General features: G+C 45.8%; 1 protein-coding gene across 2 annotated transcripts in view; it reads right to left on the reverse strand.

Moving 5' to 3' along the window:
* Positions 1 to 22,459, reverse strand: part of AMOTL1 (angiomotin like 1) — a 114,515-nt gene that overhangs the window by 86,956 nt on the left and 5,100 nt on the right. Inside the window, exon 1 of one of the 2 annotated variants that reach the window (XM_032426100.1) lies at positions 6,598 to 6,882. The exons of the other annotated variant lie outside the window; for it this stretch is intronic. Within the exon in view, the coding sequence (XP_032281991.1) occupies positions 6,598 to 6,646 (49 nt within the window). The 5' untranslated portion in view covers positions 6,647 to 6,882. Of the gene's footprint in view, positions 1 to 6,597; positions 6,883 to 22,459 lie in introns of those variants that run through there. 2 annotated transcript variants of the gene reach the window in all.

Consider the following 22,459-nt stretch of genomic DNA (forward strand, 5'->3'; position numbering starts at 1 on the left):
CTTCCTCTGGGAAACAAACACCTTTAGTCAGCGAGGGAAAGGAAAGGGAGCTGCCGGTTGTGAAGTTTGGGACACATCCTGGTGACATCAGCCCTGACTTACTGTACCTAGGGGGACAAGCACTGTAAACTCCGAACTAGCTTTGAGAGCACACAGACCTCCTGCAGTTGGGGCAGAGAGGAAACTGTTCTTTACTCAGAAAACCTTGGTTGATAGGTGGGGAAAACGTCTATTTTATAGCCAGTACTAGCTTGTGAATAGAGTGTCCTAACTTCTAACTTCATGCAATAAATAATATTTGGTACACGATACAGTGTCCCCAACTGTCAAAAGCTCAGTTTCTATAAGAACTGGAATTCCAGTTTCTCAGAGACGGGACATACATGAGAATACACATAACATTCTAAAACCATTGGTCTCTCTGTTATTTTAATAATAATAATAATAGCAGCAGGTATTTACTGAGTGCTTTCAATGTGTCCAGCACTGTACATATGCACTATTTCTTTTCACCCTCATGCAATTCCAAGAGGTAAAGAACTATTACTGTCTTCGTTTTATCCATGATGCTTCGGCAGGTCAAATTCCCTGAGATTATACAGCAAGGAGGCAGCAGGGCCAGGAAGCAAACCAGGTCCACTGTTCTTAAACAACCTAGAGTATTACCTCCTTTTTCCCTTTAACACACATTCTCATCTTAAGGCTATCTAACTGTCTTCATACTCTGTATGTTATTGAGTTTTTATTATTATACTGCATTTTATTATTATACAGCATTTTTATTATTTTTTTAAGCTATTACGCCATGTGCAGTTCCAAAAAAGCCCTCAACCACACTCAGTTTACCCCAAGTCCCTCAGCATGTGCTCAAGAACCAGGAAAACCCACACAGAAGAATTCATGGCAATACAGATATCCAAAACCTGCATCAAAGGCAAGAACTGATTTTATTCCCACCATGCATGGGCAACCTGCCCAGGGAAGCCCCAACTGCCTCCACCAAAGTGAGCCCTCTCTGCTCAGTGTTCCCACAGCACATCATGTTCGTCTCTTTTACTGTTCTTCACACACCGAAACGTCCATACAACAATCCCACTAAGGGGTGAGCTCTTGAGAGTGGGAACATGCCTGGGTCAACAGTGTGCTTCCAAAGCACTAAAAACATACTAAACACCTGAGAGATGGTTTTTAAGATCGGTAGCCAGACATACAAATTCTTAAAAGAGGGCAAAAATGAACTAATTTCAACATAAAATGTAAAACTATGGGGGTCCTGGGTGGCACAGTCGGTTGAGCGTCCAACTCTTGGTTTCGGGTCAGGTCATGATCTCAGGGTCACGAGATAGCATCCCACATTGGACTCCTCACTCGGCACAAGGTCTCCTTAAGTTTCTCTCACCTTCTGCCCCTCCCTGCCTCTCTCTCTCTAAAATAGATAAATAAATAAATAAATCTTTTTTAAAAAATGTAAAACTATGAAACTTTAAAAAGAAAACATAGGAGGGGCGCCTGGGTGGCTCAGTTGGTTAAGCGACTGCCTTCGGCTCAGGTCATGATCCTGGAGTCCCTGGATCGAGTCCCGCATCGGGCTCCCTGCTCGGCAGGGAGTCTGCTTCTCCCTCTGACCCTCCCCCTTCTCATGTACTCGCTCTCTCTCATTCTCTCTCTCAAATAAATAAATAAAATCTTTAAAAAAAAAAAAAAAAAGAAAACATAGGAGAAAATCTTTGGGATGTAGGCCTAGGTAAAGCACTCTTAGATGTGACACCAAAGCACTCTTAGATGTGACACAATCCATAAAAGGGAAAAATAATCAATAAACTGGACTTCATCAAAATTAAAAACTTTTGCCCTGCAAAAGATCCAGTTAAAAAGATAAAATGGCAGACTACATACTGGAAAAATATATATGCAAGCCATATATCTGACAAAGGACTCATATTTAGAATATATGAAGAACTCTCAAAGCTTAAGAGTAATAAAAAAACCCAATCCAGTTAGAACATGAGCAGGCCATGAGCAGACATTTCACCAAAGAGGACATATGGATGGCAAACATGAAAAGATGCTCAACATCATTAGCCATTAGGGAATGCAAATTAAAATCAGGCTGAGACTAGAACACTTATTGGGACAGCTAAAATAATAAACAAGTGCAGGTGAGGATGCAGAGAAAAACCAGATCTCTCATACGTGGCTGGTGGGAATGCAAAATTGTACAGCCACTCTACAAAGCAGTTTGGCAATTTCTTAAAAAAACAAAACATACCCCTACCATTCAAAACCCAGCAATCACACTCCTGCACATTTATCCTGGAGAAATGAAAACATGTCTGTACAAAATCCCGTGCACAAATGTTCACAGCAACTTAAATTATAAGAGCCAAAAACTGGAAACAACCCAAGTGTTCTTCAGTAGGGGAATGGTTAAACAAGCTGTGGTATATCCATACCATGGACTACTACTCAGCAATAAAAAAGAACAGACTGTTGATAATGTGCCAGCCTGGGTGGATCTCAAGGGTATCATGCTGAGTGAAAAAGTGAATCTGAAAAGGTTACATACCACATGATTTTATTTTTGTAACATTCTCAAAATGACAGAGGGATAAGAGATTAGTGGTTACTAGGGTTTACAGCTGGGTGCGGGAAGGGGAGAGAGTGGATGTGACTGTGAGGGGTGGCATAAGGGACATCCTTGACCTGATGGAATAGTGCTATATCTTGGCTGTGCTGGTGGTTATCAGAATCCACAAGTGTGAAAAAAATGCAAAGAAGTATATATACACACAAACACAGATGTGTGCATGCAGAACCAGTGAAATCTGACTATGCTCTGTGGACTGCACCCATGTCAGTTTCCTGGTTCTATTGTACTTTGGTTACGTAAGATGTTACCAATGGGGGAAAATGGGTGAAGAGTACACAGGACCTCTCTACTATTTTTGCAACTTTCCATAAAGCTATAATCATTTCAAAATAAAAAGTTTTTTAAAAAGTGAACTACAGGCCTTTTACTTAAAAGCAAAACAAAATGAACAAAAAAGAGGTATATATAGCTGCACTACTGGTCAGTGAGGTCCCAAACACAGATTTAAAGTCACACAGTAGGTCTATGTGACTTCATTTTTTTTAAAAGTTAAATCCAATTCTCCACAGTCTTAATAGGGATACATTTCCTAACATCTTAGAGCTACTTCCCCATCCCCCTCATAAAATGAAAAAAAAAAAAAAAAAAAGGCCTGATGTGTAAACCCCTTTGGGAATCCAGGAGTCCTATCCTAAGTGCCTGGAATGAATAGATCCTGTTTCACAAGAACAGAGGCCAAGGGCCTCACAATTTAGAGAACGGGGAATGTGCCAACGCACAAGCCCAGGCGTGGCTTCCTTTGGCAAAAGTAGTGTATTGACCTACCCACAATGGCCAAGATTTAAATTTTGCCTTTCTTCCAAAACAAAACAAAGTCAAACCAACAAAATAAAAATTCAAAAAAATTGATAAGCAAACAAACAAAAACTTCAACAACCTCTGATTATTTCCAACAAACCTTATAATCAAATATGTCCTCTTAGTTGACCTCCAAGTTACCCCTTGGCTTTTCAAGTATTCCATTGCCTAGTGAATTCTGGGACACAAGAGCCTACCAAAATTAATGAAAAAATAGGAGGAGAAAAATTATTCAAAACGCTAGAGGATTTCCTGACCTGAGCTGCTTCCATATGCATTTGAAATGCAGATAGCCACATGGGGGTTGTGGCGGGGGGGGGGGGGGGGGGTACAGATCCCTCCTATCGTAGGGATCTGTATACAGAACTACTAACAGGTCTTACAAAGTTACTTCCTTTTATTTCACTGGCCTGGAAAATCAGATTTTTACAGTTTTCACTAGCAATTCCCTTGTTTCAGAAGTCATTAATTATTTTTTTTTTTTAAAAAGCCTTACGTTATACAGTACTTAATCATTTTCAAAGCAGTTTCACAAATTACTATGAAGAAAAACAGCCCTGGTACCTAGGGGCTGCACTTTTCCCTGCAACTCGCACCAGCCAGGCTGCCTTCTAATTTCAATTAGTTCGGCCATTTCTCCCCCAAGCCCTGGGTCCGCTCTTCTCCATAGAGGTAGACTTCAAAAAAAAAAAAAAAAAGCACAGCTCTACCCACAGAAGCCTCCAGACTCACTGGCCAAGGGCAGACACTCTCAAGTCTAATCAGCAGAGTACCTTCCCATAAAATTACTCACTCACATTTCTGCATTCATGTGCTTTTCTTAAGGACAGCACTTTTAAATCCCATTTAAACTGAAAGTCCTCCATTAGCTTCCATGAAAAGATGTATTTTTAAATGCTTTGATCTCCACATGCCCTTCGGTACATTAGTATTCTTCACCCTCCACCATCAGCACAGAACCTAAAAAAAACAAGACTTCTGTGCATTTCAAAAAGAAGAGGGAGGGTCAATTAAAAGTGTGGCACCTTCTCTCCCTCCTATCCGTTTGCAGAGTTTACCAGGGTTTCCTTATTTATCTTGAGAAATGTATCTCACAAAAGTCAAACTAAACCTATCCAAAAACTAAATATTCCCCCTGACCCCATGAGGAGACTAGAGGCATCTCTAAAACTTTTACTCTATATCTTCCTCCTTTTCATTCGGTCAAATAAGTGGTTTCCAACCCTTTACTCCTCTGCAAAACAGTTCAAAGTGTATTCAAATATTGTTCCCACACAATTCCCATAAAGAATGGTCACAGTAGATGCACTATGAACATGTTCAGAACACCATCCTGGGAAATAAATTTCAAATTGGTCTAGATTCTTCAAGAACTTGCAATTTAGAGAGTCCCCTTAATCCTTACCCTGGGTCTGCCACCTACAGGGTCCAGCAGTGGTGGGCAGCCAGGAGCGGTGGGTAGTCAGCAATGTGGGCAGCCAGGGGAAATCTTAAGTCAGTTTGGCAGGGACCCACAGGCCCTGCAGAGAGCCATAATTGTTCAACATTTCAAGGCTTGACTTTTCACTTCCCGAAAAGGAAGGAAGTTTTTTGGGATAGCAGCTATTAATATCTCTCTATTCTGGTTTTACTCGCTTATGGCAAGTAACGTTATTGTCTGGGGTAGTCCAGAGCATCTCTGGGGATGATAATTGGCCCTCTTGACCCCCTACCTACGCTACCAACCAACGACTTTGTAAGGAGTACAAAAACTCGCCTCTCATAACATGCCTTGAAAGAAGGAAATGGGCAACCATGTCCGCACTTTCTCAGGACAGAGCAAAGGAGTTGAGGGACCAAGGGCACAAAATGTTCGGTCCCAACCGCAAAAGCCACAGGATCAGGGCGCCCCTCTACTGAAGCCCCAGTCCAGGTGATCCATGCAGTAGCTGGGCACTTTCCAAAGCACTGCCATTTGAAGACAGTAAACCAACACCCAAGCCAAAATAGCAAAACCTTCAAACAAAAATGGAAAGGGAAAGTCTCCCCAGCCACCAATCAAGACCCTACGGAGTAGGGCGTGGCGCGGCGCGGGAGCTGCGGGTAGGGAGCCGGGATTCACAGCCTGGGCTCCTAAGGGGGAAACTTGGAAACGTCGCCGCCGCGAGCTCAGTGCAGGAGGCAGAGGCCCTCGAGGTGGGTGCGCGCGCGGCGTCGTGGGTTCGCCGCCTCTTCCTCCAGCCCTGCAGCCTCCGGGGCACGTTCGGCCCCTGCCCCGGCGCAGGGCCCCCGGCTCCGCAGGGCTGTCAGGGGCCGACGTGCCAATCTCCCTCCTGCCACAAATGTCACATTCCAAGAAAAACCAGTTCCACTTGGAAAGTTTAATTTTCCCCCCTTGAAACCAGATTCTTTTAAAGGCAGCACTAACAGCAAGGGAGAGCTAAGTCTAACTCCCCAGTTTCTGTCTAAGAAACTTGTCTGGGCAGAACAAAGGAGCAGCAGCTAACGCGATCCGAGCCCCCGGGTCTGGAGCGCGACCCCCTGGCCGGCCCCGCCCGCCACAGCCGAGACTCCCCCGCGCGGCAGGAAGGGTCCGGCCGGGGCGCCGCATCCCGTCGGGCGGGCCCGTGTGCGCGCCTTTGTCTCGCGCGGAGGGCAGCGGCCACCGGCCACTCGCTTCCGCCCCCTCCCTCGGCCGCCGGGAGACCCGCGCGCGGGCGCGTCTCGGAGAGTGCAGCCATATGGCAGCGCCCCTCCGGAAAGGCCAGCCCCGCGTCGGGGGCGCGCCCGCACCCCGGGGCCCTAGCCCCGCCGGCCCACACGACGTCCCAGGCTCGGATGGGGCGCGGGGCGGCGCGGCGATCCGACCCGCCGGCACCGGGGGGCCTGCAGGGTGGAGCGGGAACAGAGTTCTGTTTTTTTTTTGTTTTTTTTTTTTTTTAACTAATCTGGGTAAGGGAGGGCAAGATTGCGGTGGCTGACACTCCCGGCCACCCGCGCCGAATCGGCTGCCCAAGTCGCTGGGGAGCCCGGCCGATCTCAGCCCCGGGTCCCCCGAGGAGGAGCTCCGTGCCGGGAGCCGCAAGGGGTGGAGGAGCAGCGGTCGGTTGGGTCCCTCGCGTGGGAGACTCGGAGGCGCCCTCCCCGCACCCTGAGCGGGGACTGGTTACCTTTCACCGCAGACTCACAAGTTCCCCGGCGCAACTTTGCCCGCCACATGAGGCGACCATGGCTAGCTCAGTGGCGCGGCTGGGGAAGGCGGCCGCCGGGCAGCGTGCAGGGCATGGCGTGGGGCAGCGCGGGGAAGCGGCGCCCGACAGTCAGCCCCATTCACACAGGAAGGAGAGAAATGCCAGGGCTTCACCTCCAGCCCCGAAGCCGTCCGCCGCTGCTGGGTCCTAGAGAGTCCCGCGCGCCCCGCCGCCGCCCGCGCTCCCCGCCCCGGGCTCCCCGCTCCCCGCGCTCGGGCCGGGGAGGGTCGTCGGGCTCGTCACTGTAACCCTACACTCCACCCCCGCCCCGGCGCCGGGCCGCTGGGCCCTAGAGCCCGCCTGCAGCCGCCCGCCACCCCTCCCGGGCCGGGACGTCGCCCGCTGAAATTGCCCCGAGCTCCGGCTGACGTGTCTCCCTGAGAGTTTAGGAGGGCGACAGCCTCCGCCGTTTGCTTCCCTGCCGCGGCTTAATTAATGTCAGACTCAACAGTTCTCCCTCCTTTGAGTTTCTCTTCCTTCCCACCGGGCCAACTCGGGCAGAAATCGGTTTCCCGGTCTGCCCTCAAAGTCCAGATTAGGTTATGTTTCGGATCTTTTCTTCTTAAGTGGAATTTCCAGGTGAAAAGCGGCTACACTGCTCTTTGCATTCCTCAGGCCCGGGTACGTCTATCACACACTGGGATTGGGCGCTGAGCTGCTACGTTCGACTCTGTTGACAAGCAGAAGGGCCCAAACAGGTCTTATAGCCTTAGGTAGTAAATGTGTTGGCAGAACCGTACATCCTGTGGTCACAACCCCACAGGCTGTTATCTGCCCTGGTGGAAGCACAGAAAGTGACTCTGGAAAAATGTTGCCGATTCTGCCCCACCTCTTAAATCGGGCTGTATTAAGAAACACTACTCACGCATCCCATTATACGCAATTATACTGGGCAGACCTCTGGAGCCTTGATCTGGGGACCTGGAACCATGCAACCATAACATTTCTCCCTAGCTTTCAGAGGCCTGCTCTGCTGCTGCCAGGTGGACAGACCAGGGAATAGAATAGTTGCTGTGGAAGACGTTACCAGGAGTCAGTGCATACCACACCTCTTATCTTGTGCTCCTCTCCTCTCTTTGCCTTCTCACTAGATCAGGATTTCTTCTGGGATTCCTGCCTGGACTGGGGCAATTCCCCAAGTAGTCCGCCAGCGGTTGTACCCTTCTGGTCAATTCTGGTGGATTGTGTATCCTGATTCCAGTCTATTCTTCTGATTCCTCTGATGGCTCAGTAACCTCGGCTCTCAAGATAAAACCCAAAGGCAGTAATTTAACAATCATTTACCAAATACCTAACTCCATTTAAAGTCAGCTACCCTAGGACTTGATAATACATAAAAGAAACAAAAGAAACAGCAGCTAACCAGCCTTTCTAGGATTTAAGTAGAAAAGATATGCAACCAGAAAACAGGAAAGCGCTGGTGGTGCCTGAAAAATGTGGAGTAAAGGACTGACTCTGTGCAGAAGAAAGGGGAGCCTTGAAGGGTGGTGGGGCTCAGATGCAGGTAGCATTTGTAGGAAATTTGTAGGAAATTAGTCTAGAGTGGGGAAAAGATAATGGATAGAAAAAGGAGGGAAAGAAGGAAGGAAACCAACATTTATTAATTGCCCCCATTAGATAACACACTATATCCTAGGAGGCAGCAAAATTTAATAGTTACAAGCAAGCATCCACTGGAACAAACCAGGTATGGGTTGAGTGACAGCTCACCCACTCACTCACTGCGTGACCTTGGGCAAGTCACCTAACTTTTCTAAACTTCTGTTTCATTTGCAAGGTGATGGAAATAGCCATGGCAAGGTGGTTGTAAGGATGGAATGAAGTAACAAATAAAATACTTAGCATAATGCATATAAGTGCTGAATGTATACTTGCTATTATTATTTCAATCAACCCTTCAATAGCCTTGTGAGGTAGGGAGCTGATCTGGGAAACAGTCTCAGGAAGCAATGACATGTGAAGTCCAGGCAAAGGAGATGGGAAAGAAAGAGCGAGAGACCATACAAATACCAAATCTTTGAAGATACCAAATACAGTGAAGATACCAACCCTTTGAGGCAAGATTTTACTTTTCCCAGTGACTTAGATAGGACGACGAACAAGGTAATCAAGTCAAGCCAGTTTGGAACCTGGGTCATAGGCAGAATGGACCATTCCTGGAAGTATGTGTCATGGGACCAATGCTGGGAGAAGCTGAGTGAAGAGGGGGAACTGGTTTGAGGAAGTTGCTGAAAGACTTTACTGTCCTCTGGGCAAGAGGAAAGAAGGAACAAGAACTTGGGTGAGAAGTGGAGAACAGACATGTAGAGAAAAATAGAAATGAAGCTATGAAGGTCGGTTTACTTGGAGAAGGCCCAGGACAAAAAAATTAGGGAAAGGAGGAGGAAGAAGAGCAAAGGTTGGAGAAGTAGAAGAGTGGGGAGGTTTAAAGGCATGGAGGAAGTTTTGAGAAGGTCCCTCCAGCAAGGGCTCCGGATTCCTAGACTTTCCATGATGTGGTAGGTACTGCTTGTGGGCTCCACAGTCAGCTGACCCCAGCAGGTGGACCTAGCCTGAGCTCTTCAAATTGGATACCAAGTAATAACACAAGGGTCAAGTACATGGCAGGCCAAATTTTCCCCTCCATGCACCTGAATTTCTTCAACTATTAATAATCACCACATCAAATATAGAAAATGAATAATCTTGCACATCAAATATATCTGAAAAAATATATATATATATATATGAGAATTTATTGTTCAGGAACAAAGGCTTGAGAAAAAGACTTCGGATTTGACTAGCAACAGGTCATCAATAATGTTTTACAGTATATTTGGTTCCAGATTCCAACATGTGGTTGAGGCCAAATAGAAACAAGGTATGTCGACAACAAAAACTGAAATCTGCTTTACTAGCAGGAAGGTAGCTCACCAGTCAGCATCTGTGTTTTCTTTGGATCTAGATACTCTAAATGTCAGCATTCTTTCTAAAGTGACCCAGTTGTCTTTTACTCACTCCCAGGAAGGTTAAGAAGGTGATGGAACAATTTCAGCACTCTTAGGGACAACTCAAAGAACAGTCTTTAACTCCAAACAAGGCACATACTAGGATGTTCCAGACCAGATGACAGAGGCATCCAGGTGGAGGAGAATGAATGTGGTCTTTAGAGCTAGTCCTGAGTTCTAATCCTGGGTCCACTTATTTCCTGCTATGAAGAGTAACATAACATGAACCTCAGCCTCCTCCTCTGTAAAATGGGAATAATTACACTTACCTCATTGGCTTATCAAGTGCTGGACACACAATAGAAATCCAGTAAAAGAAACCCTGTTTCTCCTCTAGTGATTTGAAATACCAAGGAATTGAAATTCCCTAATAAAATGCAAACCTCCTTTCCCCTCACTCTTCTTCTCTGCACCCTCCAAACACACCCCTTAAAGTCCTTAGTAACTACTACTTTGACTAGGATGGGCCTGGACTTACTAGGAGGGAAACAACAGATGGCAAGAAGAGAGTGGTCATGATTCTGAATCAAAAGATTCAGAATCTCTAAGGGTGACGTCCTAGAATCCATTCTGACTCCTGGCACATTGCAGTTTGAGGGGCACGAACTAAGGTCTCTGACTGGCTCCTTGAGGTCAAGGAGCTCTTGTGATTCTCTTTCAGAAGAATTCACTACATCAGAGCTTGGTATGATCAAGGTAAAGGATGATGGGTGACATATTAGAAGTTAAAAATAAAGCATTATGGGAGCAGAATGGAGTGACTGATGCTGTACGGCAGGCAAACGGCAGGTTACAAGAAATCCGAGTGCTGAGAGGAGGAGGATACTACTAGCAAAGACATGGACACAGGAAAAGAAAGCACACACTGTCGTGCTTCTCAGCACTTTTCCTTTGAGCCCCTTTTCATAAATATACAACGGTCACGCCCACCGTAGATATGATCATTGCCATATTATTGCCAGGCAAGACGGTTTCTCCCAAGCTTTTCTTTCAGTTCTCGGTTTTACAATGATGATAGTTGTGATTTTTTCCTGCTTGTTTCCAAATACAAAATCATGTTCTCAAATAAGCTTTCTCACATGGCACATGCTTCCTCTGACACATGCCCTGCCCCCATCTTGCAAGCTGTTAACAGGAGCAAAATTCAGGGAATACTGGGAGAGCCTCGAGTAGGTGGGGGGCCAGGGAATATAGTGTGCGGAGAGGGAGGAGCAAGGGGTGAGCCTTTGCCAGGCCAGACTGACTAAGAATGGAACAGTAAAAAACAAAGAAGAGAAAGCTGTCAAGAGCAAGTGGAAATACACAAGGTGAGGTGCCTCTGAACTTCTGGAAATACCAGGTGCTGCTTTTAGGAGGAACTCAATGTTATATAACAGAATAGGACATTTGAAAACCCTGCTCCATTTGAAGCTTACCAAGGACTTTGCTGATTATGAAAAAATTTCCCAACAAATATTTATTAAGTACCTACTAAAGGCTACTTTAGTAGGTACTTAATCTGCTACCATCCTACATAGGCGTTAGACTCATCTAGTAAGTTATAGATCTGAGGCCTGTTTGTCTGGATGTTTTTAGCTTCACCACCCATAGCGACACACCGGTCTCTTCTTGTCCGTGGCTTTCTCCTGTGAGTGTATTACCTAGGATGCACTCAACACCTAACTTGATCTATAGAAAACACAATCAGCAGAGGGTAGACACGATCATGTCCAGGGAAAATGCACACACACAAAAATGCTAAGGAAGGAGAATACAGACAATGTCCCCGAACAAACCTGGGGTCAGATCCTGACTCAGTAGCTAGGAATTCTTTACAAAGAGGCTGGCAAGTAGCAGGTATTTAATAAGTAATAATCATTCAATTATTAATTGCTACTGTTACTATAGAAATCTTGGGAGTATTGAAAGCTCATACTTTTTGATTGATTGGTTTTCTCAAGGTTTCTCAGTAGCAGCACTACTAACATTTTGGACCAAATGAGTCTCCATTATGAAGGACTGTCCTGGGCATTGGAGGGAGGTTTTAGCAGCACCCCGTAGATGCCAGGAGCAACTCCACCCCAAGTGGTGGCAACTAATAATGTCTCCAGATGTTGCCAAATGTCTCCTATGGGGTAAAATTGCCCCCCGCTGAGAACCACTGGGTTAGTTGAGTAATTAATGGTGCCCGTTTACAGGCTCCCAAGCTTCTGACCATATTGATCATTCCGTTGAGTTGTTGGGTGAATCCAATTGCAGACTAGCAGGAGGCACCCTCAGTTTTGTTCATCCTACAGTATATCATGATATGGTTATTTCTTCCTTTTCCTTTTTTCATGAACAAAAAACTAATTATGTTTTTCTCTATTTCCAAGGATGATGTAGACAAATTTGGGTTTTCTTCCCCCTAAAGCTGGAATCATACTGAGTTTCTAAAACAATAGCAACATAAAATCACTATTAAAAACAAGGATTGTCACAGTAACTGGCGATAACTCAGGTCAGAATGTTCGTACTTAAGAGCCCTTGTCGCCGCCATTCTGAAAAGGACGCTCGGGTATTTTATTCTGAAAACGTGTCCTTTCTTTTCTTAGCTACAAACAACAGTGAGAAGGAAGACCCCTCCGCAACCTCTATAGCAGTTCTGGTTCTTTCTGGAATATGCACTAAAGATGACCTGTCTTGTAATTTAAATGCCAAAGGCAGAGAAGTGGGGAAACTCAACATTCTTAATGGCTCTAGCCACTCCGGGTGGTTCAATTCAGGAGAAAAGAAATTATTTTACAGCATAGAGTCAGAGTGGGGGGGAAGAGTTCAAATTCACATCTTAACTGATAAGTTACCCATCCAGAAATCAGAAAGTATTTATTGTGTGTCAGCGACAAAGCCAGGATCACGCTAAGCAGAACAAGAGCCTTCAGAAAAGTTCAAGGTAGAGGGGGGAATAATTAGAAATAACTAGAAAAAATTAAGACCAAAAAACAGAAGGACTAACTGAAAGGATTAACCGAAAGCACAATAGAGTTTAAAAGCAAGCAGAGCCACAGGAGAGCTACAATGACGCATGCATTCATTCGTTCCTTCAAAACGTATTATTGGTTACATTGACTGATAAGCCACACACTCTGCCAGGTGCGTGAGTACTGTCGTATGGGCTCTAACTAACATGTATATAAATAAGCCTATAATTCGTTGGTCTATGTGTGATGAAGAACAGGAGCAGGGCGCAGTAACAGAGACTAAGGAGGGAGAAAGGGGCTGGATAGGGAAGGCGTCTCCAAGATGGTGCTGGAGAGGGCCAGAGTGTTCCAGCTGGGCAAACAGCATGTGCAAAGATTCTGAAGCAGAGAAGACCTCAGTGAGAGGGGAGAACTTAAAGGAGACAAAGGGAGGAGAGGGCTTGCAGGGATGGGCCCTGGAAGAGTTCCACAGGAATGTTACCAGTCTCCTCTACCCAGTGTCTGTGAATGGTCCCTTTTCAGTCTACCTTTGTGATATAAGGTATATAGAAGATGAGTTTCAAATTAAGTGGGAGAGAGATAAGGAACGTCAGAAAATGAACAACTTGGGATAAACAATAACAAGAGGACCAAATGGAAACAACCTGAAAGTGAACTCTACAGTCTATGTATATGGTCACAGTCTCTACACGAAAGATGCAGTCTCTCCAGAGGCTTCAACTGAGTCCTTCTGAAAACGGGGAAAGACCCCAGATCCTCAGTGCCAGTAGGGCAGTGGTTCTGAAACTTTACCTGCATCATAGTCACCTGAAGAGCTTGTTAGAAGAGACAGCAGCTGGGGGAGGAGGGGGTTACCCTCCCACCCCAGATTTTCTGATTCAGGAGGTCAGGTTGGTACCCCAGAATTGCATTTCTAACAAGTTTCCAGACGATGCTGATGCCACTGGTCCATGGACCACACTTTGAGAACCACTGGTATAAGACATTTGGGGACCTACGTTTCCATGTACTCCGAATCTCAGTCTAAATGAAGGAATAGGTCTCTTGCTTGTTGTAGAAGAATGATCAGAACGCAGTGTTCTGTCTTGAACCAGCATGCACAGAGTGGTATCTCTTCTGTGCCAGGTGATTTCGTACATGATCCCATTTTATCCGTACCCAACGCCCTGCACAGCAGGTGCTATTATCCATGTTTTACACATGAGGAAAAGGGGCGAGGTGAGATTAGGTGAATTTCCAGAGATCACATGGTGTGTCAGTGAGAGAGTCAGGATTCCAGCCTGTGTTCAGAGCAGAGCTGTGTTGTTTCCCAAGCACTCAGTTCTTCCTCCCAGGTCTCCTGGACAGGAGAGATGCCTCCCCATCCTCCAGGCAGCACCGCACCACTAAAAGCACCATGAGGCCTGACCCTAGTGCCGTTAGTGATGAATCTAGACGGTCTCCATAGACTCCTGGGGGCTGCTAGGAACCTCAACTTGCTACTAAGTTCTTCTGTTTCCTTATGGGAGGGAGCAAGATCTATGAAGCCCCCCCAAAAAAGCACCATGCTAGATATGTGACATACCAAAGGTAGCCTCCCATATGTGGACTCAATACTGAGTTAAGTATTCTAGAGCACAGGCTGAGGAGTCAGATGAGCCTGGGACCAGCTTCCCCTCTGCCACTTATTGATTACATGACTGGTTAAATGACCTGACTTTATTAAAGTTCAGTTTTTCTTCTTTCAGTAAGTGGTAATTACAGTAGCATCCACCTCAAAGTGTTGTGAGAAATGCATGAGTCAGTTGCATGTAAAGTATAAAGCTCTCAGCTCTGTGCTTAGCAAGCAGCACACACTCCATAATTATTAGCTGTTATTACTAACCTGTTATCCATTTTCTTTCAAAATATGGTCATTGTAAGAGGAGATTTAATTGTTGTTGTGCTAGATACACAGTTTCTTTTTGTTTACATTTCTTGAGTCTGGGAATATTTCGTTGGTAGATGCAGGATACATGAATGATGGGCATTGTGATTTGAGCCCCTCCCCTCCCCAATTAGGAAAAATATCTCCGGATACCCTTATAGACAAAACAGGAAAAAAACGGGTTAGATATTTTAGGTAAATTTAAAATATTAAGTAACCATTCCCAATGAGTATTGATTGATGGAGTGATAGTAATTTGGATGGGAGGTTGAGATCAAGGGGTCTGATGATCCCACTATGCCAAGTATTGGTCAAGCTGTATGTGAGGCCATGTGCTCAGTTCTCTGAGTTCTTCCTCACCTAGAGAGCACTCTGCAGATGTTGAGCATGATGGAATGGAGAAAGCAGAGCGTATTAGCTCTGGTCCATTGTGTGGAGAAGATTAAGATACAATTTGATAGCTATCTTCAAATATTTTGGCAGCTTTCAGAAAGAAAGGAAGAACAGACTGATTCTCCATTTGCCATATAACACTCTAGAGCATTGTTTTTTAAATGGCAGTTGGCAACCCATTAGTAGAAATCAACTGAACAGGCTAAGCAGCATTTTAAATAAGTAAAAGAAAACATAATGGAAAATACCAGATGCAGCCAATCTAATAAGGGTAATTACTATCCCATACAACTTCTGTCTTAGTTATATTTATATTAAAATTTGTATGTGTGAGTCTCGATGTAAAGTGTATCCTGATAGTGGATCGCAGTAAGAAAAAATGTGGAAAGCTCTAGAAGACACAAACACGGACGGCTGGGTGCAAGAAACAGAAAGTCAGGTTTTCGTTCCCTCCCTATAAAGAAACTGTTATAATAATGATCACCACTTAGCAAAACCAGGTTTACTCACACATATGTCACCCCTCTGGTGATGATCTAGCACAGGCTGAGTGCCGATGCATTACAGAAGGAGGGCACTGGTTATCCACTCCTAGGAGGATGTGAAGATGTTCTGACTCTCCAAAAGAGAAAAGATTGGACCTGAGCTTCTGTCACAAGAGAGAATGGAAAAGAACAAAACCTTAATATCCGGACTCCAGAAGCCATGCGGCCTATCCAGGAGGAGTTGCTCTGTGCTTATATGTTATACAAATGGAGCATGCATCAAATCCCTGAAGTTGTTTAGGATTTCTACTCTAGGAAGGATTAATTTCCAACATCCTTTTCTAATTGAGGTGATAAAAGAACTCAGACATCAGCAATCAGGTCTCATTGATAGAAGCACCTAAATGGAGTCCCGTGCGGATTGAATACCTGGTGATAGGGACAGAGCTGTGTTTTATCACGCCTCCTAACAGAGCAAACTAAAATCCGGTGCAAAGAACAGAGCATCCCCAGACGCTGCTCCTACACCTAGGGCTGCCAGATAAAACACATGACACCAGCTGCATTTGAATTTCAGAAAAGCAACAAAATTTCTTTAGTATAGTATGTTTCAAATATTGCAGAGGACATGCATATACTAAAAAAAAAAAATCATCTGCCGTTCATCTAAAATTAAACTTACTGGGTATCCTGTATTTTTGTTTGCTAATTCTGACAAATACCTGCCCACCCAGGGTTATGTCCCTATACCCGCCTTAGAGGATTCCTCAGTCTCTCATTTGGCAAACAATGTGGAATGTCAGCACCAAGGAGATGATAGTCCTAAAAAGCAACAATGATGCTAATAATGGAAAAAAGGAGTGAAATTCGAATGAACATGGTGTTAACAGCTTTGTCCCACTGAACCACCCCCCCAGGCCAAATGTTAAGGACCTTTTGAGAGCGGGACAGACTCCATGAGGTATCAGGCCTGGCCCAGCATTTAAGGAAGGAGTTAATGGGGTTACATTCCCACTTTGTAGAGTTTCCATGCTAAACCCCAGGCGCAGATGCGGGAGAAGATTCAGCTTCGTCCACCTGTTCTCCGTTATTCAGCACTCAGTGACGCGACCCCTTGAGGAGGAGCTCACTGTGGTTCTGGGACTGCCACAGCTATTCTAAGACAGATATGATGCTGTTCCTGCCTGGTACCCTTGCTCTCTTGCAGGTCATGCTGGGAAGAATGGATCTCCTCCAGGAAGCCTGCCTGGCCTCCCCTTGACCTCCATGATTGAGTCGGGTTCCTTTTCTCTGGGGTCCCAGGCCCTCCTTGAGTACTTCCCTGATTGCGCTTACCATGATAATAATAATTACAACCACACATGGAATGCCAACTATGTGCTAAGTACTTTGCATGTATTATCTTATTTAATCCCTCCCAATTACCCTATGAAGTAGGTATTTGCATTCCCATATCACAGATGAGTAAACTGAGGTCTAGAGAATTTAGATAACCCACTCAAGGTCCCCGGTCAGTAAGTACCCATCAGCTTGGAGGAGCCAGAGCTCCACCTTGTAAATTTTCTGTTACTGGGTCTTTCTCCCTGCCTTAGGTCAACGCTTCTTTGAGGAAAGGATTGTGTCTCTTCACCCTTGTGCCCCCAAGCCTAGCCTGCAGTGCGTGGCAAGTTGTATGCAGGATTGTAAACGGGTCAGCCCATATTTTTACGGTTAGATAGACCTGATTGCAAATCGCAGTTCTGCCAAGAATCTGCCACTGAGTATCTGGAGTTTGCATTCTCATAACTTACCCTGGAATTGGGATGGTGGGTTAAGAACCCTCGCAGTGAAGAACAGAGCTGGGCTCAAGCCCTGGCTCTACCACCCACCAGGTGGGACTTGGCAAGTTATTTAACTTGTTCAAGCTTCAGTTCCCCATCTGTAAAATGAGGGAAATAATAGTATCTGCCTCACAGGATTGTTTCAAGATGACTGACATAAATTTCTTAGCAAGATACTTAATACATGGAAAGCACTCAACAAATATCAGCTCTTTTTATTACAGTGCATTTAAAACTGCCATTTGAACTGGAGTAAATAAATTTTGGTTAACTACTGGCATATGTACGGCAAGTTTTAAACATAGTTTTATTCAGGGGATCAGAACTTGGGGAAAATAAACCCCATCAGGTAAATAATTTAGGGGAAACTTATTTTAAAAGAATTACTCAAAGGAGAATTTAATCTTTTTATTATGTACACAACACTGAAAGAGTTCCCAGAAAAGGAAAGAAATATCCATGAGAATGTCACCCAGGGAGTGTGGGATCAGGGCTACCATGTTCAGTTGTGTAAGCTGTTCACTGCACAAGAGTGCCAGGCCGAGGGAGTGAACGAGGCAGAGGTGGGGGGCTGAAATCTAGCTTGCACTCTACCCACTAAACTGGCAACCCTGTCTCTGCTCTTCATCCACTTGGAGAGGATGATTTTCTCCAATTTGTTCAAAGGCACTGTTTGAGCTTGTGGTGGCTCTGGCTTTATACTTTTGTGGTTAATCCTTTTTCCCTATTCTCTTCTTTCAGTGTCACTAGATGACCAGAAAAGGAGAGGAGAAATGGGATGGAGTTCAAGGAAGGAAGACATACCTGAAAATGATGAGGGAAGTGGGGGGCAGGGAGGAGGCAGCAAAAAATGGGCAGCATTTACTAAACCCTGGCCATTTGTCAGGCACTGTCCTAAGTGCTTTAGATGCGCTAACTCGTTTGATCCTATACGACATGGGGAGCCACTGGAGGTGAAGGCAGCGGGTGGTCACATGAGCTTAACCCACACGAGGGTCGCACAGGACAGAAAACAGCCTGGCAAACCCTAGTCCACAGCAAATGTTCAGAATCTGGAATCTCTCTTCTGAGTTTGGGGGGAAAATGGCTTTTCGAGCCAAAAGGGAAATATGTTGCGTTAAGGACACAGTCTTAAGCTTTCTGGCTGGACAACCACCAAAGCTACAATAACGGACTTCTCTTTTTGGTCAACAGCCAGTGAATAGCAAACCTCTGGGAGACAGAAAGCCAATGCCCCGGCAGGTTACACATCCCAGCAGCAGACCTTCATCATTCAGCTCCCCTTCAGCCCCGAACTTTCTGTAGGGTTCATTTCAGACCAGATTCTGCATCCACAGGTCCCTTCTCTATTCTCTTAAAAACCTGAAGTCTCCATAAAATATTTACTGGTAAACAGTGACCGGAAAGCAGCAATGGTGCCCACTGTTCAAAAAAAAAAAAAAACCACACACACACAAAAAACCTCTGAGTTTGAAAATAAATCTTGCTACCAGGTGGTCAGTAATGTTGCCAACTCTGGATTTGGGGGTACAAAGGTCACGGGGAGAGGCGAATTAGGCAGAGATAAATATATATACATATTTGACATTAAAATAACCACACATGTGTGCCATGATGATGAATGTCTGTAACTAGCGAGCCTGTAAGAAGAGCGTTTCAGCAGCCAGCACATAGCGAGAGACAGCAAAACCACCCCTGAACATCTGTTTCCCCCATTTTGCCAAAGAGCAGTCTTTTTTTATCCTTTTTTATAATTTGACCTGTTCCATTTTCTGGCAGAGGGCCCTAGGAAGGCAAGCACTGCTTTTTCTGTCCATATTCCAACTTAAGATGGGAAAAGGGAGGAGGGAACCAAAGCAGGAAGGGGGAGGAGACAGACATAGAGAAACAGAGGCACAGATGAGGCCAGGGAGGGAGACAGAGAGCAAGAGGGGGGGAAGAGAAGAGGAGGAACAGAGAGAGAGAGAGAGCACACAAGAGATACCAAATCATTTTAATGTGCCCACCCTGAGCAAAACTGATTTGAGAAAAATACAAACAAAAAAGACATATTCCAGAATGATCATCCAGTAAGAACGTGACCCAGAAATCATAACCACAGTACTCCTGAACAGATCAAGCTGGTGACTTAACACTCTCTAGATTCCAGTAGTGCTCAAAACCGACGAAATATTATTGTTCATAGGTAGTCACATTGTGTTTAATAGTCAGGAGTAACTGGACACGGCCTATATACGTCTAGTAAAAACATCTCTCTGGTGAGGAAAATGCCCTTCCCATTTTCCTGTGTAGTGTGTGTGTGTGTGTGTGTGTGTGTGTGTGTGTTTTATCCCATTATTCCGTATCTGCTTCCTTGCTCTTTCTTTTGTTTAGCCAAGGTAAATAACCATTTATCCCCCAGAATTTATTGTCATTTCCCTTTCCTGCTCCCTTCTCTCTCCCAACCAGAACACCCTGAAATAAAGCTTCATCTCCTGGGCCATGCACGGCATCATTTCGCAAACAAACATCAGGAGCATGGCGGTGAATTTTATACCTGAGCCTGAGCCCACCTGTCCTTAGTTACGTTTTCAGATTCCTCTCCGAGCTCCTACCACTCTGCTCCAAATCACGCTGCTGCCACGGTTTCGCTTCCTTTAGAAATAGCACAAGCACCATCATCACCGGGAAACCATCAGAGGTCTCCTGTCGCAGGGACTCTAGGCTGTAACACGGGGCAGGGAGAGCTGGAAGTGAATGAAGGAAGAAGCTAGAAGGAGTTTTTCTGGTTGTTGCTTCAGATCCCATTATGGAAAATTCCTTTGGAGCCTATTGATCATTATTTGTTGGTCTAAAAACAAACAAAAATACATATATATAGCTTTGAGCACCCACCCTTCATGCATATATGCAGCAAATATGTATAGAACCGTCATGTACTGTACTGTCAGGCCCTGTGCTAGTTCCTTCTACATAACTTATTGCATTCAATCTGCAACCAAATCCCCCTGGGAGGAGGGCAACTTGTATAGTCTCCTCCCCAGGAAACAGATTGGCTCTGGAGACAGAGATTATATTTTTTTAAATTTATTTACTTATTTATCTACTTGAGAGACAGTATAGAGGGAGAGGGAGAAGCAGACTCCCCGCTGAGCAGGGAACCCGACCCTGGGATCGTGACCCCAGCCGAAGGCAGCCACTTAACCGACTGAGCCACCCAGGTGCCCCGGAGATTATATTTTTAATCAAGGTTTGCCTCTAACTAGCTGTGTGATTTGAGGACGATCATTTTAACCAGTGTGAGCCTCTGTTTCCTCCTCCATAATGTGAAAATAATTCCTTCTGCTCCCCGGAGTTGTTCTGAGGCTGAAATGAGCTGATATCCCCAGTCAGATCCATCATGGAAGAGACTGAGTTGCCCAGATTTAGGCAACTACACCAATGGTGGACTCTTCTGTGGCTGTTCTGTGGGAGCCCAGGAGGCCGGCCCACACCCTGCGGCAGGGTGAGGTTTCCTGTGCAGGGAATTGAATTTCCCGCTGTCAGTCATCCTGAGAGAAAGCTAAAGGGGGGTGAACACTCCCTCCCTCTCAGGAGCTATGCTTGGGGTTGGGGGAGGAGGAAGGCAGACAGACAGGTTTCCAAGGGTGGAGCGATCTGGGGCAGGTCCCACGCAGGGGTGACTGGCCCTGGCTGTTGGGAGGCCAGCCAGCACAGAGCAGGTAGCCAGCCTGATCCCAGACCCTTGGTGGGTCTGGGCTTGTGTAGTAATGAGAAGGCCCCGGACCCACTCTGAGGCTAAAAGAGCACAGAGAAGAGTGGTATCCTCACCCCTGCAGCCAGCAGAGGGTAGGACACCGGGAAGCCAGCCAGGCTTGCAAGTGAACGTCAAGCCTCCAGGTTCTGGTATGAGCAGGGACAGCAGCAGCCATGGCCAGCATCGTGTGGCCACCCATTTCTAAAGAACAGAGGACACGGAGCAGTTAACACGGTGTCCACGGGTCTGGATTCTAGCTCCCCTGGCAAAAAGCTTAGAGCATCCAGAACTGACTGTGGATGCAAATAAGCATTCCTGAGAATTCTTGGACATAACACTGGAGGGTAGCCTTCGAGAAAGACTTGATCTGGACACGCAAATCCTCAGAAGTTGATATATTTGAGGCCATCAATGTGGGTGACATGATTCAAACTCCAAGGCGGGAAGCTGAGTAGACAGTTTATACATGTAAAGTGCTCAGCACAGAAGAGGTGAACGATAAGCCCAGCATCCTTCTCCTTATTCATCCCCATATAATGGAAAGGAACTTTGGATGGAGGATACATTTGACTTGGCACAGATTTGTTCCCAAGTCTCGAGCCTTGCCGTGTCCTCCTAACATAGGGTAGGGTAGGGCAGATGAGCGACAATATTATTTAATTTATAGGCCCAAAATTAAAACTCTCAGAAGGTTTTGACCATGCTTGAAGGTATCAGAGCACTTGCCTAGGGGCATGAAAACAGTAAATGTTTAATGATGGTCGCTGCAGTCGTGCATTCGTCCTTCAGTGCATTCACTTCTCACCCCCGTGGTCTGAGGCCGGTACTATTATCATCCCCATCGTGTCAGCCAGGGCCCTAGCAGGAAATGGACCGTGTGCCCGGATTATTACTGAAGAGGGTCTCATGAAGGCCCTGCTGACAGCACTGTGCCGAGCAGGGTGAAGGGAAAAGAAGCCATGAAGAAGCCCCCTAGGGACAGCCATAGTGGGGAGCCACTGCCGCCCTAGGTCAGGAGAGGAGATTCCAGAATCCAGCAAGGTCCGATGCTATGAGGGTGACTCTGGAGGAGCCATGGCCTAGGACAACACAGCCTGCCAGGAAGGGAATAAGCCCCCTGCCATCTCTTTCTTTCCACTGCCCCCACCACCACTGTGCCCCCATGTCCTGCCAGTGCCCCCACTGGCCCAGTCCAACTGGAAGCCAGATGATACATTCCAAAAGGTATGTTTTTCAAGGCAGAGCAGAATGGCAAAGGATGGCAAGTGGGTCTGGCAGAGCATCAGAAAGTAGCTGACGCATGGTTTTAGAGATTAGGAAATGGAGACCTAGATTAAGTCATTCACTCAAGGTCATGAAGCAAGGAAAAGGTAGAGTAAAATTTAAGCCCACACAGTATGACTCCAGGTCCATGTTCTTAACCACTAAGACAGGCTTCCTTTAAAAGCTTACTAAGTATCCAGCACCTCTTTCTGCCTGCACCCTACCCAATCATTCTTCTGTTAACAGACTCCA

The sequence above is a fragment of the Phoca vitulina genome, unplaced genomic scaffold (genome assembly GCF_004348235.1).
Source record: "Phoca vitulina isolate PV1807 unplaced genomic scaffold, GSC_HSeal_1.0 scaffold34, whole genome shotgun sequence".
NCBI classification, from domain to species: Eukaryota; Metazoa; Chordata; class Mammalia; order Carnivora; family Phocidae; genus Phoca; species Phoca vitulina.